The 27,427-nt window shown below is 46.4% G+C and overlaps 1 protein-coding gene across 2 annotated transcripts; it reads right to left on the bottom strand.

Annotated features, from left to right (window-relative positions):
- Positions 1-652: 652 nt before the first annotated feature.
- On the bottom strand, positions 653-26,651 carry PIP4K2B (phosphatidylinositol-5-phosphate 4-kinase type 2 beta). Of its 2 annotated transcripts, none has more exons than XM_039873645.1 (10): positions 26,493-26,651; positions 17,379-17,476; positions 14,420-14,516; positions 11,908-12,060; positions 10,900-11,046; positions 9,864-9,902; positions 9,238-9,351; positions 5,943-6,201; positions 5,353-5,456; positions 653-4,772 (listed from the first exon to the last, which is right to left on the bottom strand). In XM_039873645.1, the coding sequence occupies exons 1-10, from the start codon at positions 26,649-26,651 to the stop codon at positions 4,692-4,694; spliced, it is 1,251 nt and encodes a 416-aa protein (XP_039729579.1). In that variant the 3' UTR covers positions 653-4,691. The 2 variants fall into 2 exon arrangements, with proteins under 2 accessions (XP_039729579.1, XP_039729580.1); XM_039873646.1 differs by lacking the exon at positions 26,493-26,651 and adding an exon at positions 26,262-26,327.
- Between the last annotated feature and the right edge of the window lie 776 nt (positions 26,652-27,427).

Genomic DNA, 27,427 nt, shown 5'->3' with positions numbered 1-27,427 from the left:
CAAGATTCTGATTTAATTGGCCTTTCAAAGGGGCCTGGGGATCTGTCTTTTCTAAAAGTTCCCAAATAATTGCACTTTTCAACCTGTAGTAGATGCCCTAATAAACAAGTGGAAATTTTGTATAGCATAGTGGTACCCAAACTTTAGCCTTCATGAGAATCCCTTGGAGGGCTTGTTAAAACAGTTTGATTCAGATCTGCGAAGGGACTTGAGAATTTATATTTCCGATTTCACAGGTGCCGTTTATACTGCTGGTCTGGGACCCCACTTTGAGAACCCTAGACTTTAAGCTAAACATCTAGATGGAGAACCTGAGGTACACGGAGGTAACCTGTTCAAAGTCAGCCACATAGCTAGTTAAGGGAGAGCAGGGACAGGTGTGTCAGGAGTATGGCTCCTGGCCAATGTTGGTTCTACACAGCAGGAGAAATGGGTGAGTGGTTTGTCCATTCCTCAGTGTGTGTAATGACAGATGAAGAACCCCAGTGCCTTGCTCTTAACCATTGCTTATTAAGCACATCTGAAAGTGGGTGACCAGAATCACTGAGTTTGGAGAAACTCAAGCCATACACTGATTTAGCCCAAGCAGCAACTGAAACGTGGACCAAAACTTTTTAATTCTGAAAAAAATAAAAGGCTCATTTCCAAAGGACTCAATGTATACACAAAGCTTTTTGAGTTTTATTTTCCTTGGGTTGGAGATTCATCTTAACATGCATGCATTTTAAAACAGTAACAGGTTCTCGAATTTTTCCAAGCAGACATTAGACAAGCACAGGGGCTGAAAATTCCTATTTAAAAAATGGAAATTGCAGTGGGAAATGGAGAAGTCACACACGTATGGTGGGGTGGTAGTTTATCCTGCGCCCCCCCAAAATTTAAACTTAATTCACATTTTTTTATTACAATGCCTGACCTGATGTTTGGGTGTGCTGAGCAGCACCCAGCCTTCCCCCAAAGGTTGTTGGTTCCTCCTTCCTTAGAAAATGGCTCTGAGCCAAGGGGAAGAGGCTCCTCTGGAATATTCCTTTCCAACCTCTGAAAGATCCTAGCACAACCTGGGGACAGCTGAGTCTCTTCCCTTGGAGAACCCCTTCGTAAGTGGCACATTGCAGAGGAAGGCTAGTAGGGCCATGTACACTGACCCTTGCAGATAGCTGGTAAATTTAGGGGCAGTCGTTTTCCCTTTGATTCCTGTGCTCAAAGTGAACCTCACTTCCCACATTTCTGCCAGAAAGAGGTGAGGTCCCTAGGGTTGGGGGAGCCACAGGTCTAAGGCCAGAGCCCTAAAGGTTGTATAAACACACTCCCCTCCAGTCCCTAACACTTGAGTAGCTCAAATGTTGGGAGTGCTCAAGTTTCTTCCCTCTCCCAACTTGAACCAGTAAAAAGACAATTGGGATTGGCTACTGAGAAAAGTCTTGGGTCTTTGGTCCACCTCCCCAGGGCAGGCCCTGGCAGACTGTGACACGGGGAAAGTCACTAGGGGAGGAGTCCGTAGTCCCAAGTCCTGAGTACTACCAGGGGACCTGTTTGAGGCCTAAAGCACAGGCAAGAGAAACAAGTGAAGCAGGAAGAGGGAGAGAGGAGGAGGAGCTGTCTGTGGTAGGAATTTATGGAGTGCCACTGAGAACAGCCACGGGGGCGACTCATGGCACCTGCCACAGACGACTAACCCCTGAGCTACGTAAGAAAAGATTGAGCACTGTTAAGTCTGTGCTCCTGGAACTGCTGGCTTCCCAGCCCTACCCCTTACCCACCAACTGCGGGTCACAGGGAAGGAGCTGCACTGGGGGGATAAGACTCAGTGGTTCATTAACAGGAACAAGGGCCAGAGGCCTTCATCTAGTGGTCTAAGCAGAGTTTTCAGACAACTCACTTTGGCTGGGAGACGATAGTTTCTTAGCTGCTGACTTTCAGAAGAGGGGCAGGATGTGAGAAGCTGTAACTTGTTAGGTGGTAATGGAGGGAACAGGAGAGGAATCCTGCCCTTATTCCCCTCCAGACCTTACCCGGTCAGCCATGTCCTATTCTTATAATTTTGTTCTTGGGAGACCCAAAATTATTCTGGGATACCATAAGGCTGTTGACCTTCCTGGCTCCAAAGAGTAAGGTTGAGGGTAGTCATTTCCCCTAAGATACGTTCCACTGCCCAGAGAGGGAATGGTGAGATTCAGGAAAAAGTGAGGGCAGACAAATATTTGGGGATCGGTTCACTTTCTCCACATTCAGACTGCAAACCAAATATAATATCTTCATCATTACAAAAAGAAGAGAAAGAAAACTTGTATAAACCAAGATAAATAGCTTTTAAACATTTGAATGCCAAAAGAATTAGAGGGCCAAACCCAAGGTTTTGAAGATAACACAGAAAATGACCTTTTAAAAAAATCTAAAATCCACCAAACCACAGCTCAAATGTTCTGACCCAATCAACAATACTGTCAGAAACACGAAAAGAGCATTTGAAACAGGTTCTACCTCTCAAAATGTAAACAATATACAAAAAAACAAAAACAAAACACGCCCCACAAAAACACAAAAACTCAATGTTAAAGAAGTTAGATACCTGGTAGCTCATCTTTAACTGAAAAGATTGTGTTACACAGTTCATACACATTATGGCAACATGATCAGCAGACAAAATGCAGGAAGCCGGTGGGAGCCCGAGGCTGTGGAGGCTGCCGGAGGACAGCCTGCCAAGCTTTGGAGTTGCTGGGCCTGACTAGGAGCAGATCCAAATTTTCATTCTTGATTAGGAGGTGGGGAAATCAAGTCCAAACATTATTCCTATGTAATCCCTTCCTACGTCAAATTTATTTTCTCCATGAGCCACTTGGTTTCAAGTTCTTCCCCAAGTCACTTGGTGGTCTTACTACGGATGTTCAGAGCTACCTATGGCCTCTTCCTGGGGCTAGGGCAGTTGTTTGCCTCTTCCAGAAGGTCCTGGCAGCCCTAGAGGAGTCCAAGAATGCTGTCTCCATTCCTTCCTGGCCTAGATGCTACAGGTAGGGCACAGAGACGGTGCTGGTTCCTGATCCAGAAGCTGAACTTGGCCAGGTTTGGAGGGAGCCACAGGAAGTCAATCCATTCACTCAAAATACTTCCACAAACTTTCTCGCATCTGGGATTATCTACACGTTTTACCATATCTCATCCCAAATCCCCAGTTCCTGGTGAGAGGGCGAGAAGATACAGGAATGTACCTCCCCCAGTGCAGGGCCGTTTTCTCTCCTAGCCAGACCAGACTGCTCTGATGTCATCAAAGAATGACACACGGCTCAATTCTGAGGCCTGGGTAGCAAGGCTCAGAAGGTGGGTGGAGATTCTAAGGAAGCTGCAGGACGCCACTCCTGAGGAAGCCTGTGGGTGGCAGATCTGCTAAAAGTCTAGAGCGGGGCATCAAGGAAAAACAGCCCCAAGGCTGGGGCCAGGTCCAACCCCACATCAAGCCTCCAAATTGGATTTCCTGGGTCACATTTTCAAGTGACCCGGAAACAATCTCAGGCCTAGGAACCACATTCCAAGGTGGGGGTTATCACTCCCTGCTGGCCATAACGTCCATCAGGGTAACAAAACCACAGGCACAGGGAGTCAAATTACCTACACTGTAGCCCTGGGGCTCAAAAAGGAATCTCTGTAAGGAGCAGCCTAGGCACCAGGAGATCTGCCCCAAATTAAGGCTCACCTATAAGTGAGGGTGCCTGGAAAAGGTCAGAAGGAAGTAAATGGATGGAGGTCACAACCCTTCATTTAATACTCATCAGCTTCTGGGGTTTCTCCAAGGGGGAAATAACCATTTAAGCACAGGGGTCCTTTCTAGTTCCTTTTGACCCAGTGGGACGCAGGCTTTATAGAGAGGACATCTGAACTCCAGGGGCTGAGAGACCCCAGGGGCTTGAGTGATGATTATGGGGTTCTCTGAGAACCAACTGTCCAAGAGCCCAGCTGCAACTTCCACCCCTTACCATCCCATGAGGATGAACTCACTCTCCTCTGAGATCTTTGACTCTGATCCAAGATGACGGATGGTGATCTGGAGTGTTCCTTCAGGAGGACAGCATTTAGACGGAGGAATCATTTGGATCCAAGGAGGAAAGGTGAAGGAAGTTGTGCACAATACTTCATAAAATTAAAAAATTAATTCAGACAAGATCAAATGCAGCAGGGCTGAGGTGTCTGACCTCCTCTCCTCTGGCGTCAGAGCACTTGGCTCTGAGGGGACCCTTGGCTAGGTCTATGGGGTGCCTCTTTAACTGAGGGGAACTCGGGGCAGGGTTGGGGAAGGTGGATAGGGTGATGACACACATCATTATAAATAGCAAATCTGGAGCAATGAAATTTCAGAAACAAAACCCAAATAAACCCACAGTCACCTCTATCCCAAAGGTATCTTAAAAGGTTACAAGGTAACACAAAGGAAACCCTTTTTTAACCTGGGTCAAATGGGGGGAAAAATCAAGGGTAAGCAGAAGGTGAGGCTATATCCTGTGAGCATGTGCACACACAGCATATCTCTCCTCCCAACTTAAGAGTCTCTCTCAGTGTCACAGGCTACAGTCTCACTGCTAAAGCCCTCCCTGACCCCCACTCTGCTCCCACCCTCCCATCTAGCCCAAATATACCCTCTTCCCCTTCCGATCCCCGACCCCACATCTCGCTCTCTGGCTCTGGCTGAAGGTAGAAGGTCACTACGTCAGGATGTTGGACATGAACTCGTTGAAGCGTTTGGAGTACTGCTCAGGGTTCACAGTCGAGATCTCGGCCCCCGCCTGTAATACACAGAGGCCAATTTCAGATTCAGCTCCTCATCCCTCATCAGGAGGCTGCACCTGGGAGGTGCCTGGGTATTCGGGAGCCTCTGGATCAGCACTAGAGCTGAATATGACCCCCCAACTGGGCGGGCCACTTCAAGAAGTGGAGGCCATGTCTTGGAATTGCCCTGTCCCCCTCTTCTGATTCATGACCCCAGGGCTGCATCCACTAAAGGAGGGGCAAGGCAGTAGGGAGGTGGCAGAGAGACTCCCTGTGGGGGTCACTGTCTGGAGAACAGTAATTTGAAGCCCACGGGGAAATAGCCCTCTCGGGAACAGTGTGCGCAGGTAAACAAAGCTATTATTGGCGGTCAACGAGATGCATAACATGCCCAGCAGCCCTGGGGGAAGGCACCAGCGGGCTCGAAGTCCTGAGGGCCAGAGAACAAAGGGAAAAACAAGCTGGGCATGTTACCCAGGAATGGGATGTAATGGCAGAGAGAACACCAGGCAACCAGGCAGGTTGCTCCTCCTAATCCCTGCCCCGGGGGTCTGAGGGCCCATCTACTGGGTCTAAATGGAGACAGAGAAAACTCACCCCATGTTTCACTGTTTTGGCAGCATGTGCAGCTTTCTTCTTAGCATCATATGGTGTGAGGATATCAATGATGGCCATGAAATAGACCTCCTTTTTAGGGGCACCTGAAGAGGGAGGAGAAGTAGGAAAGGAGGAAGAATGGCAAGGAGAGGAGCAAAAAGCAGCTGGGTCCATAACCCTTCAGATACGCGATCCAGATTCATCCCTATCATTTTGAATCTGAGCAAAGAGATGACTATGGCGTCTTTCTCAGAAGCTTTCATAGCTCTTATCTTATTTGATCGTCACAGTTCCCCTGTGGGGTTGACATCAGTATTTACAAGGTTTTGTCCATCCCAGGAACCAGAGAACCATGCCTCAGACATCCAGAACGAGCAGAGAAGAAAGGCCTAACAGAGAAGGACCACAGGGCCCAGAAGACAGAGTTACTGGTGGTGACCCAATATAGGAGCCTAGAGGTAGGAAGAAGCCAAAGTCAGCAATTAATGAGGTGGAGGTCCAGATTCCCACAGGGACATCCCAATAATGGGCCTGAAGCGGGTAGGAATGGGGGCCAGAGGTGGGCAGGACAGGCACAGGCTCCTACTTACTTTCATGGCTTTTCATGGCATAGACATCAACAGAGGGATCGAATTCTCCAGGACCAAAGAACCGAGGAAAGCTGAGGAGGTTGCCAGGGCTGTCCGGAGGTGTGCCGTAGGAGCAGAGCAGGTTGCCGCCCATCCCATCATTCTCGCACTCCTCGTCCTCTGCCCTCTCCTCTACCTCCATCTCCTCCTGCTCTGCTCGGTCCACATCATGGATGCCCACCAGCAGGCTATAGTCCATGATCTTCAGTTGAGCCAGAAACTAAGGAAGGATAGGGAAGGAGAAATGGAAGGAAGAGGTTATACATCTCAGTAGCATCTGGAAAGGGGAGATAAAGGTGTTCCTTTTAACTCAATTTTTCAATTCTGAAACACAACAGAGAATAAGACATTAGACACCCTGCCCTCGATAAGCTCACATCTTATGGAGAGGACAGTCATTCCACAAGGGCAAGGAGCTGCAGGAGTCCAAAGCGGCAGGGAGGAAGGGCCTCCCTGAGGAAAGGGGTTGAGATTGAGCCTGATGGACGAAGAAGAGTCAGGCAGGCAGAGGCTGCAGGAGGAAAGGCAGAACAAGCACTGCAGGAAGAGGGAAAAGCCATACAGTCTGGGATCAAAAGAGGTCACGGCAAGTTTGAAGAAAGATACAATGGAATGCTGCAGTGGGCAAGAATCTGGAGAGATGGATGCAACAAACCATGAATCTGAATCCATTTGAGTCCTAAATCCAAATTTAGTGGGCTGGGACTAAGATTCTTTAAATTATTATTAAATATCATAAAACAGAATAGAAAATATCAGAGTACATAACATAAAATAAAAGTAGACAGTATTTCAGTTTGTATGTGTGTGTCTGTGTTGGGTTGCCAGGTAAAATGTACTTCTAACTGAGGGTCATAGGCAAAGTTTGAATAACTATGCAATTTGGCTTCTTTGCCAGTTAGGGTAAAAATGGGGAGAAAAAGAAAAGGGAACATGACATAAGAATGACAGAGCCAACCAACATTCTCAACCCTTCCCGCAACATCAAGAGGCTATGTAGTGCAGGGGGAAATGCTGGAGCCCACCACTTACATCATCTATGTGAGTGTGCAAGATGGTGTCTCAGGTCTCCTGATCTAGGAGACGCCATGACTTGAACAAGAACAATGGGTGTGAGAATGGTACAGGATGGAAATGGCCAGCTGGCATTCCAGTGTAACTAATAATGAGGCCAGAGTCATTGGTCCAAATCCTCTGTGGACTAGCCAGCAGCCACCATCAGCCATGTGCCAGGAATTCTGCCATGGTCACAAATTGAGCCTGTGGCATCATGAAACTCTCCAATTGACCACTGTGACTAGGGAACCAGGAGGAAAATAATAGGCCAGAGAAGCTCTACACACATGCCCAGAAAACAAAAGCACAAGAAGCTCTGATGACAGGAGATCAGCAGAATCTCCTCAGTAGAGAAAGGTGAGGGGCACCATTCCAAACACCTCTAGACAAAGCCTTCCCAAGGCCTAGGGAGAAGGGGCCGGAGTCCCAGAAGAGAGAGTCCATGAACCATACACCATCCACCTGAGAACATTTACAAAGCCACATGCAAGTGAAAAGAAATTGTATAAACTGCCTTAAATTCTTCTTAGAAGCAGAGTAGAAAGAAAAGCAGGGAAGAGAGAAGAAAGACGGAATAAACAGACATCAGAATAAAAACACAAATATAGCAGGGAATGATTAAGGAAAAGTTTCCTAGCAAAAAGGAGTTTGTAAAACCTATATTCAGAGCAGCATTAGTCACATCGAAGCAATTCAAATGTGATGGTTAATATTATGTGTCAACTTGATTGGGCCACTAGGTGCCCAGATATTTGGTCAAATATATTGTGTGTGTCTGTGAGGGTGTTCATAGATGAGATTAACATTTGAATTGGTGGATTGTCCTCCATAATGTGGGTGGGCCTAATCCAATCAGTTGAAGGCCTGAGTGGAACAAAAAGGCTGAGTAAAAGGGAACTTCTCCTGTGAGTAAAAGGGAACTTGCACTGCTTGTGCCTCGGAGCTTGGACATCAGTTTTTTTCCTGTTTTTGTTTGCGGACTGAAACATCCATTCATTCTGGGTCTCTAGCCTGCCAGCCTCCATACTGAAACCATACCATCAGCTCTCCTGGGTCTCCAACTTGGCAACTGCAGAACTTGGGACTTGTCAGCCTCTCTAATCGTGTGAGCCAATTCCTTATAATAAACACCTACCTATCAATCAATTTATCTATCTATCTATCTACACTCTATTGGTTCTGTTTCTCTGGAGAATCTTAACTAATATATCAAATGTCCATTGGTGGATGAATGGGTAAATAAAATGTGGTCTACACAAACAATGGAATACTATTCAGCCTTAAAAAGGAAGGCCACTCTGACATGATACAACATGGATGAACCTTTAAGATACTATGGTAAGTGAAATAAACCAGACATGAAGGACAAATAATGTTTGCGTCCACTTATATGAAGTTCATACAGTAGTCAGTTTCACAGACAGAAAGAATGGTGGTTGCTGGGGGTAGAGAGAAGGGGAAATGGGGAATAATGTTTAATGAGTACAGAGTTTGAGAAGATGAAAAAGTTCTGGAGATGGATGTGGTGATGGCTGTACAATGAGAATGTATTTAATGCCACTGAAATGTACACTGAAAAATGGTTACTATGATAAATTTTGTTAGGCATATTTTACCACAATAAAAAAATCAAAAACATTTCTAAAGTTTACAGAGTTTGGTTTTAATGAGCAGGCTCCAAATTTATTTAAATAGGAGATACTGAGTTATCAAGTGGCCCAGATATCACATTCACTATTTAGTACCTGTACTCCCTGGAGGAGCTTCTCAGCAGGAAGTCCCATCCCAGCCAGAAGGTTACTAGGTAAGTGGAGAATCAGAGCCACTAAAGGGCATGGTTGGTGGATCTTACTGATTTCCTGTCGCTCTGGTGATCCCCTCCACTATGGGGATCACCAGAAAGGAAGTCTGAAGGGGTGTTTGAGAAAGGTGCTGGGGCAAATTAGTGAAGAGATGAGGGAAAGCATTCCATACGGAGCTACCAAGGTTCTACTGGCATAAATTGTGTCCTCCTAAATGGAAAGTTCATTTGCATGAGCTTTAGGTACAAATAACTATCCATATTGCTCAAATTATCACCCTTCCTTTTGTCCACACTCTTGGAAAGAAGTGAATTAAATTTTACTTAAAGTTCAGGAAGCTCTTGCTCTGGGGACAAGACGGGGCTCTGCTCAGAGTTAAAACGCGGGTTAGTAAGTACCTCTACGTCCCGTTTCAGTTTTTCCAGGAAGTTCTTTTTACTCTCCTCTCCCACATGCAGCTTCTGCCCTTCATTGAGAAAGTCATTGTCTTTAAATGTTGGCAAGTCCTTGGCCTGAGAGAGCAATAGCAGTGTTAGGCTAGGTGGCCTGATTCATTCACCCCAATGAGTCCCTGCTGGGGGCAATGGCACAGAAAGGGGAAGGGTCTTTAGAGCACAGATGATCAACCTGCCAAGTCAACAGTTTAGTGCAGGAGGTTAGAGTCCCAGGCTCTGGGCAGGTAGGGATGGCTAATGTGTGACATACGTCAGACAATGAGAACTGACCAAAGCATGCCTCCTGATGAGCCTGGACTACCTCAGTGACCAGGTACCCACTTGCTGATTCAGGCTGTACCCACTTGCTGATTCTAGGACTATAGAAAACCCAGCAAGGGCAGGAGACCAAGGCCGAGGATGAAGCTGAGGCTGAGGACAGGCAGGTACTTATTGACACAAAGCACTGACAGACTTCATGTCTGGGAAATGGGCTAGGGTCTGTGGTGGAGGAAGACACAGGATGGCTGATAGTGTTTCACATTCCAAGTGACCCATTCCACACGTGATCAGCACCGGTCCCAGCGTACCTTCTCCTTGTCACTTGCTTCTCTGGCAACAGTAGAACCCTGAAAGGATAAGAGCCATCAAAAGTCCAGGTGAGGCAAATTCCGCTGAATGAAAAAACATGCACCAGTCTTTGGGGAGAGGCAGCAAGTGAACTGAAGTAGGCTGGTTAGAATCCTAGAGGGGCCAGGAGGCAGCAACTTGTTCACTTTCTCTGTCACAGACCGTTTGTGGAGCATAGGAAACAGGGCTGTACTAATAGACTCAGTCCCTGCCCTTAGTGAACTTTTTTTTCTAACAGGTGAGATAGGCATTAAGCAATAGTTACATTAATTAATCAATCCATTAATCACAATGATGCTAAGTGGTATAAGGGAGAAGACAAGACACTCTGAGAGCACGTAGCACAGGAAAGGGGCTCGGATTGGAGAGGGGCAGTGGCCAAGGCCTGCTTCCTGGGAGAAGTGATATTTGAGCTGAGCTCAGAAGGGTACAGAGGAAGTAATTAGGTGGAGAAAGGTGGAGCTGGAGAAAAGGGCAGGAAGGGACAAGATTCCAGGCAGCCTGTGTGAAATCTTGAGGAAGAGGAGAGTACAGGCACTGCAGGATGGACAGGAAACCAGTGTAGTTGCAACGGAGAGTGGGACAGTGGTGTGAAGTGACAGAAGTCAGAAAGTCAGTTTTAAGAACAGAACACTGTGGTTCACAGGCATAAGTGTGTTCTTTTCGGTGTCTAGAAATGCTGTCAGTCCACGGGGCCTGGACAAATGCCAGAGTGCATGCGTCAGCACAGCCGGTCCCCATACTGCTGCCCTTGCTGTGTACATCCCACTGACAGGAGTTGAAGAACATCAATTGTTACGTAAACATGATACATGTGGGGCTGAACCACCTGTCACTGTCACCTGGCCCATAAGAATTAGGCACATCAACTCCAGAGTCACCTGTCTATGCCAAACATAAGCTCTGGCTTTCCCATTATGTGGCGGCTGGAGCTGTGGCCCCTCCAAGCCTCAGGGAGAGGACAGCCATAGAGCTGGGAAACACAGAGTCCTTTACCTTGAGATCATACTTGCGGTGTACAGTGAGCCGATGGCTGAACACGTTCCTGGTGACCACCATGTAGGTTTCCACGCCGTCCACGGTCAGGCGGTACATGCCCAGGAACTGGGGCAAAAGGGTGTTGCCATGACACTCTACTATGAACTAGAAAGGAGGGAGGAAAGGAGGAAAAGCTAAGGAACGTATGAAGGTACCGGGATAGATGGAGCTGTCCCTAGGCTGAAATGCTCCCTGCCTGGGACTCTAAGTTGGTTTCTGTGAAGTCATGGGGTTCCTCAGACTTACAACAGGCAATAGCGCCTCCCACCCCCAACTGGCATGGCAGAGCAAGAGGCTGAGCAGGCAGAGACCCTTTGGTTTCATATTAATGGGATTCCACCACAAGAAAATCACTGATCCAGGCCTTGCATCTCCTCTGTGGCCTTAACGGGAAAGCCACAGGGCAGAGTGGGGCTGCAGAGGTAGGGTTGTGATCTGGCCAACTGGGAAAACAGAATGGTTCCATACCACAAACTCTTACCCATGCTATGCCACAGGGTTCTCTGCTTTAACTCCCCAAAGACCAGAAGTTCCTTTCGCCACTTCACAGGTGCCCCAGAGAGAAGCCAGCTCTGCCTGAAGACCCAAGCAGGCTCGGGACAGGCACTCAGATGGTGCCACTGCACTCCCTGCTTCTCTCATGGAGAGGTTCCAGATGAGTGGGGAGTAGGAATGAGAAGAAAAACAACCCTGCCAAGCCAACAGGACCTCTTTTAGAAGAAATGAGGCAGGTGCCAGCGTGTGAAAACTAACTCTGACAAGAAACAGCTGTTTAACTGTAACATGCCTTCGTTTCTCTTTGTGGGCATTTCTCCTCACAGAAACGCGGTACCACGGAAAGGCTAGGTTATCAGAAGGAATCTGCCATTACCAGAGGACCGAAGCCTCTCCAGGAAGCTCCACCAGCGGCTCTCTTCTCCCTTTCCCAGCCCACCCTCTATTGTCCAGGCTTGGGACTCACCATACCTGGTGGTACTTCTTTAAGATGTTGTGCATTTCAGCCACGTCCTCACTTGACACAGTCTTGATGACAAAGCGCCGGTCATAGGTGGTGAGGAAACGTGTGCCACATCGGCCTTGGCTGTCACTGTTGATAGGGGCACTGCGTGTCACTGAATTCTGATGGACCAAAACAAAAGTGGGCTAGTATTGGGAAGGGAACAGGCCTCTGACTTCTACTCTGAGCCTTCGGTTATGGGCCAGATTGCTCTAAAGCCAACTGAGACAGATGGAAACTTACCCACCCCTTTTCTCATGGGAAATTTACATCTCTCCCAAAGGTCTTAAGAAGGACAAGAGTTGTTCCTAATCCTTGACTGGGATGGGAAGATTTACCATGAAATATTTCTTTTCATTCTGATCCCAGATAGCTACCTGAGATGTTAGGGAACTAGGTTCTAATCCTGCCGCTCACATGTAATATGACCCTTGGGTGAGCCATTTAACTTCTCTGCTCCTGAGTTTCTCACCTGGAAAACAAGGAGGCAGACCAAGATGATCTTCCCAGTCTCTTGCAGTGACAAAGACAAAGCTTAGGAATATTCAAGTCTAGCATAAAGAAGCGATGGACACTGTCATCTCTTTTCTCTGTGTGTACCCTGATGCTGGAAAACCCTTTCCAAAGCAGGAAGTTGGTCTTCACCTCTCTGCCAACACCTCTCCCCTCACCTCAAACTCCTGCTTGTCTGTGCAGAGCTATGAGACAGTTCTGAGGAACTTTGCTGGTTCTGTCCCTGCTTCTCGAGGACCCATTCCCATTAGTATCAGAGAGCAGTAGAAGCTTCAAAAGGAGGGGCAATAGAAGGTTAACCAAAGGGATGCGTTCACCAAGCGGATGCTGGGAGAAGACCTTTGGGAGGTAAGGTAGAAAGGGAGATCCCAGCTGTCCCCATTCCCAAGAAAACACATGCGCTGATCTGCTCACAGAAACGCCTCCTCTCCGAGCCCTTTCCTTATTTCTTACCTGGGACCCTACCCTTTACCTTGACCTAATGCCTCCACATGAGACCACCTTCATGAAGGAAACTAAAGTGTGAAGTGGGCTCTCTAAACTAAAGGAGCACCCCCCAAAACAGGGTGTCCCCAATCTAAAAATGTCGAGTAGGCTGCATGACTGAGAGCCTCACTCTCCCAGCCTGGTCCTTCTACCAGAAGATTCAGAGGCCTCAAGCCCAGCTGGGAAGTCTAGTTCTCTCCCTGCGTCATTTCCAGGCAGCATTTCCTGACTCTCTAAATCACCAGCAGTCCAAGAGCACAGAGTCCCCTCCCTGAACACTGTTCTCCCGGCCCCCATTTCAGTCTTGAGCACAATCATTTGCCCACAAGCCTATTAGAGAAAAAATGCAGACACAGAGGATGTGGTTAGACGGCCAAAGGGAAAGGACAGAGCCACAGTGGAAGGAAGATGTCCAAGCAACCTGAGGTTGCAATAATGGCCATAAGTTTTCAGAAAGCCACAAACTCCAATCAGGTCATGATTTATTTGCTTTAGGATTTGGTCCTAACAGAAGGGCTGGAGGGGCCTCCCAGGCCCTCCTGAACAGGTATTCCTGACTGTCCAAGTCCCCGGCATCTCCCCTTCTTCGCATATCCCTCACCCTCCCTCCTCAGGATGCACATCTTTGCAGAAGGCCCTCCAGAGTGGAGGGGAGAGGGCAGGGAGACTCACCCAAGGTCCATCTGCTTCTTGTGAACTACTCTGGGAAAGACTTACGGGGAGCGGGGTGGAGGAATTAGTGTTTTAAAAGATGGGGGCATCCGTTTCAGACTTCACTAGGCTGTACCCTCCTTTTTTCCCCACAGACAACTGAAAGTTAGCTATATTTCCTACTACTATAAAAGTGAAGTGGAAGATTCTCCTACCTTTACCACCAGGTGGAGAACAGAAACCATGGACTGAGTCAGACTACGATGTCCCTGAAATTGGGATTGATTCCTCCCACTAGGCCAAAAGCCTCTATGACAGTTTCACCCCCTGAAAGGGACAGTTGCCCAGCCATGTCTGTCCCCACTCCCAACCTCAGAACAGGGGACAAGTTTAGGAGGTGGCACTCAGACCGGGCAAGAGGATACACTACCCATGAAGTCTTCTTTTTTTAATGCGTCTTATCTGCTTTAAGAGGCCTCATCTACCCCTGGCAATAATTCTCTTTTAGGTCAAACCATGAAGAGGAAGGTTTCTTCAGGCTAGACTGGGAATGTCAAACTAAAATGAAGCAGCTTCCATAGGCCCCTCTCCCTCCCACTGCTCTCCCTCCTGGATAGAGAAGCCTGAGCCTGTGAGGCATCATCAGAAGCACTTCTAAGGCACTCACCCCTCCAAGAACCCACCAACGTGGAAAAGACTGCCTGGGCTGGAAAGAAACATGACAGGAAGATACAGCAGAGGAACAGTGGACACTTTTTTCTCTGCTTCTCCTGTGGCTTCTTGACCCTACTCCACTCCCGAACTCCTCTGATTCTGTAAAGGCACCCGTACCTGGTAATCCTGATCATCAATCCCAAACCTCTCCCGAAGATTTCGGAACACCATGGGGCAGTACTCCTTAAACTTAAAGCGGCTGGGGAGGTTCTCCCTAGGGAAAAGCAGAGAAACATCTTTGTGAATGTCTCCTTGCTCATCTGAATTCCTACACCAGAAATTCTCAAAGTGTGGTCCACAGATCACTGATATGAAAAATCTCAGTGCTTAAAATGTAAGTTTCTAGGCCCCAGAAATTCTGGAAGTGAGTCCGGAAATCTTCATTTTCAACAAACACTCCACGTGATTCTGAGTATATAAAAGTTCAAAATACTTTACATCCCTTGTGTTCACTTTGTGTTCACTTTGTGAAAATTAATCTAGCTGTATACTTAAAATTTGTGTACTTTTTCTGAGCACTTTATCTTTCAATAAAGTTTACATTAAAGAAAAATACCTTACTGCTGGGAAGTGAGACTGAGTGTAGGCCCCACTCTACAAGCACTGTATTTACTACAGTTGGATGGCTGTATGTGAACAGCTACTGTGAGGTGAATGTCAATCGGACTGCTAAAGGGAAAGGCCTTTTTCATCAAAGGAACCCTATCCTCTGGAGACGTTCCTATCAAAACATTCTGGTTACACCCAGGAATCCCTGCCTTTGGCTTCCCCTGGGATGGACGAGGAGGGTGCTTTAGATGGAACTGATCCTCATTCAATTGACTGGAATCCCATCTTTTCATGAAGCCTTGTTTGTTGGCACGGAACTCCACCGTTCCCACTCTTCAGTCCCAGGAAGGGAGAGAACCCTTGAAGTGATGCCTCTTGCGAATCCTCTTTGTTGACAGTAGTCGCCCTGCTTCAGAATTCCTTTTCAGAAACATATCCCTAACTCCTCCAGGATGACAGATTTCAAGGAAATAGAAAGCAGTGGCTTCCATGGGTCAAATCTGGCCAGTCGCCAATTTTTGTAAATAATGGCTTATTGGGAAACTTAAAAAACAAATAAATAGGTAAATAAAAAGCAGTAGCTTCTCACAAAGGCCAGGGCCTACTCTACCTTATTGTACTCTGTCTTCTAGTAAATAGTATTGTAGTCTAATAACTAGCATGTAAACAGTCAATGAAAAGACAAAAGATATAAGGAAAGATAAAAGAAAATAAGAGATTGGATGCTCTGCTTTAGGCCAAGATAGCAAGGTGGTGGAACTTCGTCCGAGGCCATGGACCCTGAAATGGACAGTGGGGCAATGCTCATTTCCCGGGCCCTAACCCCTGGGACAGAACAACCTCTTTTCCTGCCTCCAAGCTGAGGGCTTCCTCTCCTTCCTTAGGTGGTGTGACACTACGATGTAATAAGAAATATGTACTTGGTTTTCCTCCCTGTTTCTGGCACAGAGTTCCTCAAACCCTTGGAATTTCCTAAGTGATAAGAGTAATAAAGGTATCTTTTGTTATTCATAACAAGCCCCTTTCAACAATACCCGAGTTTTTGTTAGTGAGGTGACTTGTGGAAAGCCCCTAAAGAGGGGTGCTAGTTGCCAGGGGAACCAACCAGGATTACAGGGTTGAAACTTTCAGTCCCACCCCCTGACTTCCAGGAAGGGGAGAGGGGCTAGAGGTTGAATCTATTACCAATGGCCTTTGTAATGAAGCCTCCATAAAAATCCAAAAGGACTGGGTTCAGGAGCTTCCAGGCTGGGGAAGGTGGTGTACCGAGAGAGGGCATGGAAGGTACCATGTCTCCATAGCTTGCCTTACACATCTCTTCTGTCTGGCTGTTCTCAAGTTGTAATATTTTATAATAAACCAGTAATCTAGTAAGCAAACTGTTTTCCTGAGTTCTGTGAGCCACTGGAGCAAGTTAATTGAACCTAAGCAGGTCAGTAAGAGGCACAGAAAACAACCTTTACTTGCAACTGGCATCTGAAGTTGGGGAGAGGGCACTCTTGTGGGGCTGAGCCCTTAATCCGTGGAACTTGATACTAACATAAATTGTCCTACAAAATTGCTTGATGCATGGAAAACCCACACATCTGGTGTCAGAAGTGAAACGAAATGTGGTAGTAGTGTGAGTAGAGGAGAAATGCAGGAGAGTTTTCTTCTCTATAGGTGGCCACTTAGCAAGTGGCAGCTATGAAGATAGATGGCTTCTAGAATAAGATGTTATTACTTACAATGGCAGAGAGAGGACACTAAGGGACATTTTTAAAGCAACCTTCTCCTCCCAGCTAACATTCTGGAATTGGTGGGGTGACAGAGCCCAGTTGGTGAGGTGGTAGGGACTGTGGGACAATGGAGAGTGGAACCAAATTCAAATGCAGAAAGGATGAGAATGTGAGCAGCAAATAGTTGCTGGGGTGACCCACAGTAAGATAAAAAGCAAGGCCTCCAAAGGGCATAGAGCAGGCTCCAAACTGTGCCAAGCGAGACAGCTATTCCAACAAAGCCTCAGACAACCTTCAGACACCAGTGTTAATCCAAGAAGCCATAATGAACAAAAGTGGGCAGGATTACTTTGGCTAGCACCCTCGGACACTATGCTCAGCCTGTTGTTCACATACCAGTTAGAGGGAAAAGAGCTTGGCTATATCCCAGACCAGGAACATGGCCGGCAGCTTCTTGCCTCAGACTATCAAGATAGGGCCACTGCTGTCAGCCTCATACTAGATACCTCAGCTCTGGAGCAGCTCACTTCTTCCTAAACTGGACCTAGATGAATCGCCCTGGGACAAGCCATATGCCCCGAGGAACACTGGAGGTAGGCAGATATAGGAGTGAGATGACAAGACAACAGGAAAAGAGACACATAATGAGTACATTTTTCCAGCCAGTTTTTCAGCTCTGTGATCCAGGTGTCACTGTCACATCCTTCCAGGTGCTGGCCTGGCCCCGCCTTGCAGGAGGTTTCAGAAGCTCTCCACCTCAAGGGAAAGGACTGCCCACAAAACCTGAGCCTACCCAATAAGCAACTTACTTATTGAAGAGATGATTGTCCACCTTGATCTTGCTGTATGCTTTGAAGTCATCTGGCATTAGCATGACAGGGACAGGGACATTGCTCAACTCATTGATCTGCAAAGCAAGAAGAAAGTAAAGTTGTCAGCCAGAAAGCCACCTGCCTCAGAGAGATAATATGCAATATGGATGCCACCATCTCATCGAAAATATGTCTATGGATTCCCTCCTTGTCTTTATTTCTGCTCTTCTCTTCAAATAAGTTCCCAATCTCATCTGCACCTATTTAAATTCTCTCTACTTAATAAAGTTCAGCTCAAAAGGCATCTCTTCTGTGAAGCTTTCCATGACTCTCCAGACATAAATGTTCTTTCCCATCTTAGAATTCCGGAAGCATTGTTTGTGTCCATCTTTTGGCCATCTCACAGCCTTCCTCATAATTGTAGTTAATGACTATAAAGCTTATATATAGCCTGCAAGGCTAAAACCTAGGCAAGACAGTATTAATGATCTTTGTAAGCAAAGATCATCTAACTGATCTTTGGGTGCTCCACAGTGCTTGGTCCCATGATTTGCGTATGGCAGGTACTATATAAATATTTGTCAAATGCAATTATAAATGGATCAGTGAATAAATGTCACCTGACCTATGTACATATTAATTGAGGCCTTTGAACATCTTCATACACATTGCAGGTCACTCAAGAAATCAGCTGGGGGCAAGAAAAGAGCTGGGTGTGTAACTCTTATCTAGAAAGTAAAGGATTAAATTTAAAGTGAGCAGAAGAGGTAGACATCTGACCACTAGTTCACTCTTACTCTGATTAATGCAGGCCAGTTCCTAAAGCTGTTTCCTGCCTTAATGCTGACCTAGGGGAGATGGCATAGGATGCTTTGCTCCCTCCGCAAACAAACCTTCTCATCGTCTTTCAACCCGCTTCAGGGAGCTGGAGTCTGGACAGGGAGCTGGTTTCCTATTGGTGCAGAGCTGAGAGGGCAAATCCTGAGCTTCCCCATCCCCAGCTTGCCAATTAGTGGTCTAATAACCACAGATGTTCTCTCACATCACAGTAGAGTATTTGACATTTGACCTTCAATCCAGTTGCCTCTATTGCATTCGGGTTTACCGAGGAAACCTTACTCCTGACTTAATGGATAGGGAGGAGAGCTCAGCTTTGTATCTCCCAGATACGTTCCTTGCAAATCCTATTATCTCAATGAGGCCCCATGTGGCAGTGAGGGAATAACCTAGAGTCATTAGGACTCCTCCAGGAACATAAATGAGGGGAAATGGCACTTAATTTGCTGTCCCTTTTATATTCAGAAATGTCAGGAAATAGAGGAAAGTCACGTTAATACAGTAACTGGGCTGGGGAATGATACCTTCCTAGAGTTAGAGAAAAACCCAATTGACTCATGGGGAAATTAAGGAGAGCACAGGAGTGTATGGGGGAGGGCCCGCAGGGTAGTATTATAACTTGGCAGTGGGACAGAGACTCAATAAACTGCTGGGAAAACTGACTGGTATAGATACAAGAGTATATTTTGTATATGATTCCATTTATATAAAATTCTAGAATAGGAAATCTATAGTGAGTGAAATCCAGTAAGAGATTGCTTGGGCTGGGCTGGAGAGAGTTAACGGTAAATGGACATGAGAGGTGTGATTCTAGGGTGATAGAAATGTTCTATATGTTGTTTAGGGTGATCATGACATGAGTAGATACACACTGGTTGAAACTCATCAAACCGTACACTTTAAATTCCCAGCATTCAGGTCTGAGATGCCTGCCACTGGCTAAATGGCCACAAAAAACCCCCCATGCCAGTTCCCATTCCAGGGGGTGGTCAGAAGGGAACCTGATTGTTAAGTGTGTGCCTACGGAGGAAACCATTCCACTTCCTTGTTTTTCTGCCATCAGAAACAATTCATGGTAGCTGTCCCACTTCCTTTTTCCTGGCATATTAAACTTGGCTCTGAGAGTTAAAGAAGTTGTTTATGGCTCTTATGCAATTCTGCCTTTTCTAGCTCATACCATCAAGCTAGAAAGAACGTACCACTGGCTCAGAGAGTATGGTTTTATACCTAGGTTATACCAAAACATTCTACTAATCTTCTACTAATTGATTCTGGGTTAGTCTAATATCCAATATAATATCTAATATCCAAACTCAGTGCGAAGGCCAGGACTTGGAACTGGAGAACTAGAAAAGACTAAAACATTTGCTTGAGAGGGGTCCACTGCCCCTTAGCCAGGAGGAAGTACTCGAACAGGAGCTGTTCAGGAATGCTCTACTCAGTAATCCTCCCTGTAACTCTTAGTGCAGCATAGTTTGAATGGTTGTAAGTTGGTCAGTTTTTAGTTCTCACTTTATCTCTATTCTTGACTATACAACCTAATAACAGGAAATTTCTAACAGATGATATATCGGTAAACAATCCATAGATCTGAACTATGTAGACACACCCCTCATTTCCACTGGACCACAAGTAGATGATTCATCTAGGGATTAGCTGGACATTTTTTTTTTTTAGTTGTGCTAAATTTTATATCCCCAGAGAGTCCTATTCAATTTCAATTGAACAAGCACTTACTGAAATACCTACTACATGCTTCATTTCATGTCAGGGAAGAGGGGGCGTGCAGTGGGGGAAACGCCGTGCACACTGTGCACACAAAAGTAGGAGGCTTATCCTCTTACTAGAGAGGTGATACAAACCCATGATACAGTGAAACCTGAAGTCAAGCAGTACGTAAGTGAGAGTACAGGGACAGAGACATCAAGAACAGCTGAGGTTCAGAGGAGGGTGAGTTTAGCAATGATCAGAAAGTCAGACTCCTGGCCTCACACATCAGGCTAGAAACGGCACCTAATGCCCCTCCTGGGTGTTGCCAAGAGCACCTGACACTGGAAGAATCTACAAGATCACATTACACCTTGCTTAAAAATCTTCCAGAGCGCCTCATCAACCTCAGGGTAAAGTTTTAACTCCTTAGCCTCACATTTACAATCTTTCCTGATTTAGCTCAGACTTGCCCAACTTCTGTTCAGTTTGCTTCTACTCAATGTATCGAGGGCCTTACTATATATACCAGTACTGTGCGAGAAGCTGGGGATACAAAAAATGAAAAGACATGGTCTCTGTTTAGCTGGAAAGACAGACAACAAATAACTAATATAATGTGATGAGTGCTACAGAGTTATGAATATAGAGATGTAAAAACAGATTAAGAAATGATTGATTCTGCCTGGGAGTGGGAGAGAGGTGGTTGCTAGAGGAAACCACAGAAAAATACATGTGAGGAAGGCCTAGAATGGTAGTTCTCAAAAAAATGAGAGAAAGGGAATTCCAGGCCATGGGAACAGTCAGAAACAAGACTAAGAGGCATGAAAGTATATTGCCCATTTCAGGTATTGGGAGAGGGGAGTCTGTAGGGTGGCAGGGTAGGCCAGAGGTACTAAGAAGTGGAGGGAGATAATACAGGAAAGACAGATGAATAGCCTAGTATATTATCAATTAATAAATAACCGCTGCTTTTATTTATTGAATGCCTATAAGTAGCCAGTGCTTTATATTATTATACATGTCATATATGTCACAATATCATATATATGATTCTCTATTATTTTTAATACTTAAGTCATATAAATTATTATTAATCTGATTTTGCAAAAGAGGTTTCAGGTACCTTACTCGAGGTCATGCAGACAATATGTGTAGAGTCAGGATTTGTTCCCGAGTCTGCCTGGTGCCAAAATCTGGGCTCTTTATACTATGTTGTGCAATCCTTATGGATAACTAACTTAACTAAGGTAATGTTTTCTTTTCCTTGCCTCTATCCTAATAATCCGCAAGGAAAGTGCTGTGCTCATTTCATAGAAGAGGAAAATGAAGCTCAGAGAGGAAAATTACTACTCCAAAGCTGTATTAATCATAAGGGGCAGAGCCTGGATTTGAACTTAGGTTTGACCACTATATGATAAATTTGGACTTGACTATAAAGGCACTGGAAAGTCCTCTCAGGTTTAAGTCTGTAAATTCACATATCAGATGGGTGATACAGAAAGAAAATTCTGGAATCAAAATCAAGTAAGGATCGGAAAGGGCAAAGATAAGGAGTAGCAAGACCGTTTATGGGTCCATTATAATAGTTCAGGTGATAGACTGTGGCAGCAGGAATAGAAGAAGGAATAAAACCAAGAGATTCATCCAAGACCTGGCTAAATGACACTTCCTCTGCAAGAGCTTCCCTGTCTTTCGTGGGATGAATTAATTACTCATTTCTCTGTGCATCTTTATATCCTAAATATCACAAATTCACTTGGGTAATTATTGGGTAATTATGTGTTTACATGTTTAATTTCTCCACTAGGCTGTGAGTTTCTATAAAGGAAAAGACTATCTTACCCATTTTTATGTCCCTATAATGACTGGCACATAGTATTGTACAACAAATGTTGGATGGAGAGATGGGTAGCTAGAACAAGGGGACTGAAGAATGGCTAACATTAGGATAAAGAAAAGAGAGCAAAGCTGGTGTGACCATGCCAACGGTTCATGGTCTGGAAGATGGGAAAGAAAATTAAACTTAACCACTGAGGCTATAACCAGACTGTAAAGAACCTTAAATACCAGAGAGACAAGAATAAACTTTATTTGGTAGACAAAGAGGAGTGACTAAAAGTTTTGAAGCATGAAAGTTCATGACTTACGCAATATTTCAAGAAGATGTGCCTCTCCTTTACTATAGCATTTCTAGACCAACTTCTTTCACCTTCAGAAGAGCACTTACGGAATGCAAACGCATTTGAATATCACACTAAATACAACATATTAGGATGGTAAGGTAAGTCTGTTTTATCTCGCTCATGTAAGTGGTTTTTAGATTATCCACATCATTAACTCCATGAGCCATTAGCATAAAGAATGAGGAAGCCAATCAAGCTGAATGAGGAACAACTTAGAAGCAGAGTTCATTCTATGCTGATCCTACTGGAGATGAAAATTCAGTCGCCAGTTCTGGTCTGGTGAATTTGTGATTCCAGAAGCCTCCACTTCCCTGTGTGACCTTCACTGGAACTGTTATCCAGGAGGCATGAGCTGAGCAGTCAGGATTCCTGACATGTCTCGGGGTTCCATGAGTGACTTGGAGATGGGTTGGCCACCACTGACAATCAGTTTTTACCTGCCACCATTAAGACAACATGTCATGATGGGAACCACACTCTCAAGACCACAGAAATCCAAGCTAGACCTGAAACTCTAGAGAAGGAAAGGCAAGAACAGAGAGCTACAGGTGCCGACAAATTCAACCCTGGGTTTACTCCTCTATTTTATTTCTTGGTTTTCCTTCTCCTCCTATTTGAGTCCCACTATTCTCTATGAGATGGGAAGTCCTGCTGAAGGACAAATTCATCCAAAGGCCTCACTAGGGCAGAAATAGTTACTAAAGATTTTTAAAGAAGCAGGGCAACAGAAAAAGGCAAGTAAGGAAATTGCACTGAGCAAAGAAAATGCGTGGACAGCATGAAGGTAGAATGTGGGACAAAAATAAGCAGACTTAAGAATGAATGTGTTCCTCACATCATATACAAAAATGAACTCAAACTGGATTATAAACCTAAATGTAAGAGCTAAAACTATATTGAGTTTTTCTTAGAAGAAAATGTAGGAAAAAACCTTCATAATTTTCGGTTAGGCAAAACCTTCTTAGATATGACACCGAAAGCACAACCAACCAAAGTAAATAGATAAATTGGACTTTATCAAAATTAAAAACTTGAGTTTCAAATGAAACCATCAAGAAAGTGAAAAAGACAACCCACAGAATGGGATAAAATATTTGCGAAATCAAATATCTGATAAAGGACTTATATAAAATACTCTTACAACTCAATAATAATGACAAACAGCCCAATTAAAAAACAGGCAAAAAAATTTTTTTAATGGGCAAAAGATCTTAATAGACATTTCTCCAATGAAAATATACAAATGGCCAATAAGCACATGAAAAGATGTTCAACATCATTAGTTACCAAGGAAACACAAAACAAAATGACAATGAGGTAACACTTCACACCCACTACAATGGCTATAATAAAAAAGACAATAACAAGGATGTAGAAAAACTGGAACCCCCCACCCCCAACACACACACACACACACACACACACACACACACACACACACACACACACACACACGACTAGTGGAAATGGAAAAGGTGCAATTGCTTTGAAGAACAAGTCTTGCAGCTTCCCAAATGGTTAAATATAGTTACCATCAACTGCTCCTACCTGGGCAAGGCTTCACACACATCTGGTTCCTAAAATAGCCAACTGGTTATCAAGCCAGGCCTTCCTCCTCTGGTCTCCACGCCCCTCTCTGAGGCCATTTCTTCCCTAACTCCAGACAGACCCTCTGAACTTTTTTCATTCACTAAAACACTGGTTTCTTCTCTTTATTAGTTCCCCCCTGAAAGATCCAAAGTCTTCCGATTTTTCTCCCTGTTTCCTACACAGCCTTTCTTTATCAAGTCCATAAGCTGCATCCTTTCCAGGAGAGCAGCTCATGTGACAAGGCTGAGCTTAAAGGGCTCTCTTTTCCCACCTAGAAGTAAATCAATCACCTCATGACATAGTAACTAATTTTGCTATAGACAGAGACATATCCATCCTTCATATCACAAACACCAGCAACCATTGACCATTATGGCCTAAGTGGGTGAAAAACTAAAGAATTTAAAAAAAAAAAAAAAAGGCGATATCTGAAACCTTAGATTGCAAAAAGTTGCAACAGTGGGCTTCTGAAGTAAGGTAATCTCCAACAAAGGCTAGCAATCCAAGAACTATGTGGTCTTGACCCTCTAGAGAATTACAAGATTTTTAGACATTTTTTCTGGGGAGATGTCTCCATTTCCAAGATGGGGACCTTTAAATACTAGACTTATTACATGCTGAGTTGAAGCAATAAAACTTGGGACTAACTGACCTCTGAAGCTCAGCCTGTCCAGGGCAGTGGTGCCCAGAGCATTTCCCCTGAGGTGCTTGCCCATTATGCCCAGAGGCATGGTTCTTGCTTAAAGTCAATGCCCCTCCAGCTAGCCCTCAAACAAACTTTTTTAAAGTAACTGCCTAATCCAACAGAGTAGGAATCAGAGATACCTATCCATCTGCCATTCAGAGGCTCCCACCTGATGCCCGCATCTGAGCAGATTGATTATCTGCCTATCAGAAAATCAAGTACCATATACACTCCCATGGACTGGCATCCATAGGCACACACACTTGGGCACACATTCAGGTTTTTTAACAAGACCATAATTCCCAACTGTCCTGGCACTTGGCTGAGAGATAGGATAAGGCACAGGAGGCAAAGAAAATGAGATCTGTCACTCAAGCACCACCACTGGCCAGGATAGCCTGCAGTGCTAGACAATGAGCTGCATCTTTTGATGTGACCACAAGTGAGCTAATCCTTCACCCAGACCTCCATTTCTTCATGTTTAAAGTAAGGGGCCCAAGGTCCCTTCTGGCTAGCTGTAATATTCCTGATTCTTGGACCTCTACCAGTTCTCTGAACAGACAGGATGCTTTCTAGTGAGAAGCAGGCTACAGAACAAAATCAAGGACTGACTTCTAGGCAGGGACACAGGGTTCACATTTTGATGACCCAGTTTTTCTTGTAATGTTGTCAAAATGACCCCTGAGGCAGCAGGAAGCAGGAGGAACAAATTCTGCTAGACTATTGGCCTGAAGCAGCTCCCAGAGGTCTGGGCATTAAACCAGTGATATTCTTTATCCTGGCCAGGAACCTCACCTCAGTACTAAAAACTGTAACCTGCCCAAGACCAAGAAACCAACAAAGACCTCACCATACACAAGTTCTTTTCTGTAAAGATCTAAAACCCTGGCTCAGACTATGGTTCCTGAATATCCGGCCAAAGACTCCTCTACCAAAGCAAAGCAAAAAGTCTTGCTGGCCACAGAGTCAGTCCTCTGCCACCATTTGGTCTCATGGGCAATTTCATGTGCTCGGAAAAGTCAGGGAGACTAAAGAACTGAAATCCAAAGGAAACCCAAGCCACTGGCTTCATCTATCTCATTCCAAACTTTTAGTTGGTGAAGTTGGGTGTTCGAGGTCTTTTTACTGCCTTTGCTAATTCCTGGAGTAGGGACTCACAATGAAATTGTCAGAATGCAAGGAGCAAGTAGTTACAAGAGGAAGAAGACCCTAAACAAACAGGACATGAAGTCTGCCAGCTCAAACACTGTGTAGGGCTCCCAACTTCCTGACAGGGGCTGTTGGACAATCTCAAAGCACCCCAAGGAGCCAGGGACCTCTTTCTCAATCCTAATTACCAACCATTATCACACTCTTCACGACCATACAATAGAAGACTCAATAAATGAGAAGTCCACATCTTTGACGTAAACACCATAGGAGAATTCAAGAAGACACATTATTTCTACTATGAATAGTCTTTATAATCAGGCCTCACCTTCTCTCAAATGGTTACATTCTCTCTTCTCCCTAACCCGGGAAGACCCTGGTAAAGAGTCTGTAGTTCAAAGAAGCCTGTGCTTCTTCAGTTGATACATCTTGTTCAAGAAGAAAAAAGGGAAACCAGAGAGGAGTTCCATAGTCAGGGGTAAGGAGATCTAGAGGGTGGGAAACTTTGAGCAACCAAACCAACCAAACGACCAGAAACAGAGGAATAGTCGGGCAGGCCAATACCACGTGCCCTGTCAACTGGACAGTGAGCTGGCAGCGGGTTATAAGGAATAAGGGGGGAAACACATGTAACAGGGTGAGGTGAGAGAGGGAGAGGGGATGCAAGCGATTCCACCGCACCCAGGCCTTCCCTCCGAGTGCAGGGGCGGCCCGAAACGAGCGTACCAGACGCAGGAAGCCAGAGGGGCTGGAGGGAAAGGGAGGCGGCGACGGCATACCACGAAGACATCAGGCCTCGCGTGGCGCGCGGGGAGTGCACACACGGCCGGGACGGCGTGCAAGGGTCGGGTGGGCGTGCAAGTGGATTGGCGAGGGGCTGCAGGCGTCACTGGCAGGGCCCGCGGGGCGAGGGCCGGGGCGGCGGGAGGCGTGGGAGAGCGCGGGGGAGCTGGTTACCGTGTGGTTCACCCCCCACATCAGGACGCTGAGGATCGGCTCGCTGGCCCGGAATAGCTTCACTTTCTGGCACACGAAATGCTTCTTCTTGGTCTTGGTCTTGCTGGCGCTGAGCGGCGCCACCGCCACCGCCGTGGTGCTGGTGCAGTTGGACGACATGCCCGGGGCGGCGGCGGCGGCGGCAAAACGGGGGGGCGGCCGAGACGGCGCACAAACCAGCGGCCCCAGGCCTCCCCCGGACCGATCCCCACCTCCGCTCCCTCACCGCTCCATGGTCGCGCCCGTCCCGTTACCTCCCCACCCCGCCCCGGTGGTTGCGTCCGCCCCACGCCCCGCCTCCCGCCGCCCCCAGGGGCCGGCCGCTCACCGCCCCGAGCGTTGCTGCCGCCCCGCCGTCACCAGGCCCTCTTCTCCCCGCGGGGGTGGTACTGCTGGTCCCGGGGAGACAGCAGATGCCCCACCAGCCCCTCCTCCCCGGGCCTGACAGGAACCAGGCTGGCCTTCGCTCGCGTCAAAACCCTGCTCCGGAGCGGGGAGGGAAGGAGGGTTAGGTGGGTCTTGCTGTCCACCGCAGGAGGGGCTCCTTGTCCGGGCCCCCCAAAGCCAGGGTTTGGCTCTTTCCCTCAACCTGACGTGCCAAGATGGCGGCGGCGACACCGCTTGGGAGGGGAGAAGGGGCGGGAATACGAGGAGGGTGGGACGTACCATCCCCACCCCGGGGAAGAGAGGAGGAACACACCAAGGGGAAAAGGAAGTCCTGCTGGGAACACCAAGGAACGCCCCCTCGCCCCACCCAAGCGTGGATCTTCCCACTCCCCTGGGCCTAGGGTGCGCTGTACCCGCGGGACACGCCCCTTTCCCCCAGGGCCAATGAAAAGAGCCGGTCGAGATCCCTTAGTTTTATGAATGGGTCCCGCACCCACCCATCCGCTGCC

Source organism: Pteropus medius, unplaced genomic scaffold (genome assembly GCF_902729225.1).
Source record: "Pteropus medius unplaced genomic scaffold, Ma_sr-lr_union100, whole genome shotgun sequence".
Lineage (NCBI taxonomy): Eukaryota > Metazoa > Chordata > Mammalia > Chiroptera > Pteropodidae > Pteropus > Pteropus medius.
Note: the sequence above shows the minus strand (reverse complement) of the source record. Positions and strands in the feature narration are given on the sequence as shown.

Coding starts and splice junctions, on each gene's coding strand:
- PIP4K2B (XM_039873645.1), bottom strand. CDS start 26,651: ATGTCGTCCAACTGCACCAGCACCACGGCGGTGGCGGTGGCGCCGCTC. Junction 9,352..9,863: donor AAGCAAGTGACAAGGAGAAG/GTACGCTGGGAC, acceptor TTGCTCTCTCAG/GCCAAGGACTTGCCAACATT. Junction 4,773..5,352: donor CCAAAACAGTGAAACATGGG/GTGAGTTTTCTC, acceptor TGTGTATTACAG/GCGGGGGCCGAGATCTCGAC.